We start from the raw sequence: 1,339 nt of genomic DNA, 5'->3' as shown, positions 1-1,339 counted from the left end.
GGTATGAATAAAAAATATGGTTAGGAAAAATGAAAATGAAAATCAGGTAAATCGACCAACAGGAAGTTTTGCGGTATTTAAATCATAACAACAACAACCGCCGCTGATAACAGAAACAAATAAAAAATTTATTTTGTTATTTACACATAAGGTTAAAATGATAACGAGTTTTTATTTTGTTAATAAATTAAAAAAAAACAAAAAGTGGGGGGAGGAGGAAAAGCAAAAACAAAATTAATTACTTCTCCATACGAATTGACAGTATAAATGAATTTAAAAAAAAAAAAGAAAGTAAAAGAACATTCTGGAAATTTTCAATCTAACTTGATATAAATGTATACCTTGTATTACCATTTAAATGTAATTTATGTAAGTAGCTTAGAATAGATAAAAAAAAAAGTTTTTCCCTTTCGACTTTTGTTTTTCCTTCGACTTTCTGCGGTTTTATATTTAACTTCAAACAACAAAATTTCATTTTCAAAATTGTTAAAATTATTTATTTATTTATTTATTAATTTACTCATTTGCAATATAAATAAATAAATAAGGTATATAAGTTTTTATTTGTTTTATCATAAATTAAAATTTTCACGGAAAGTTTTTTTTTTTTTTTAATTATTTTAAAATAAATAAAAAAATTCGATAAAAAATTTTTTTGGTTGTTGTTTAGGAAAAAGCAACAAACAACAAACAAACAAACAAACGGGTACGTTAAAAAAAAAAATTGTTGTTTGTATTTACCTGCATGTATCCTCCGTTACACGTCGTGGCATTTAATAAAACTCCAACTTTGAATTTTTTAAAACGAATTCTCAATATCCAATCTTTTGGGGTTCCCCTAAAAGACCGGAAACGGTACGAACACAACATGGGTTTACCCATATTTTCTGGAGTCACTTCCGGACTCATAACATCTTCATATATTTCTACTGTTTTGTTGCAATGATTTGGCTTTGATTCAGCTGAAAATACAAAAAAACAAAAAATTAAATTAAATTAATTTTTTCCTTTTCCCTCTTTCTCTCTCTCGTTGAAAATATTATTATTATTATTATTATTATTATACGTCGGGAATTTAGTAGATGAAAAACAAAAAAAAAAAAAACACCGAGTTTGCTAGACTTTAAAATAATTTTTCATACCGGAAATACATAAATTTTAAATAAAATTAATTTTTTTTATTTTTATTATTTATTCTTCTTTTGTATCATTTTTATGGTTTTTAACGTTTAATAATTGCAACGTCGAATTTCCTCTCTCTCCCTCCCTCTCTTTTTTTCTCTTTTTTTTTTTTATTCCCACGTATCGTTTTCATTCTCGTCTGCTTTTTTTTGAATAA

General features: G+C 24.9%; 1 protein-coding gene across 1 annotated transcript; it reads right to left on the bottom strand.

The window, feature by feature from the left end:
- Window positions 1-319: 319 nt before the first annotated feature.
- Window positions 320-909, bottom strand: Phum_PHUM460010 (uncharacterized protein; the record flags this gene model as incomplete). The annotated part of the gene is made up of 2 exons (XM_002429993.1): window positions 320-454; window positions 742-909. The coding sequence occupies 2 exons, from the start codon at window positions 907-909 to the stop codon at window positions 320-322; spliced, it is 303 nt and encodes a 100-aa protein (XP_002430038.1).
- Window positions 910-1,339: the final 430 nt, after the last annotated feature.

The sequence above is a fragment of the Pediculus humanus genome, genomic scaffold (genome assembly GCF_000006295.1).
Source record: "Pediculus humanus corporis 1103172108240 genomic scaffold, whole genome shotgun sequence".
Taxonomy (NCBI): domain Eukaryota; kingdom Metazoa; phylum Arthropoda; class Insecta; order Psocodea; family Pediculidae; genus Pediculus; species Pediculus humanus.
Note: the sequence above shows the minus strand (reverse complement) of the source record. Positions and strands in the feature narration are given on the sequence as shown.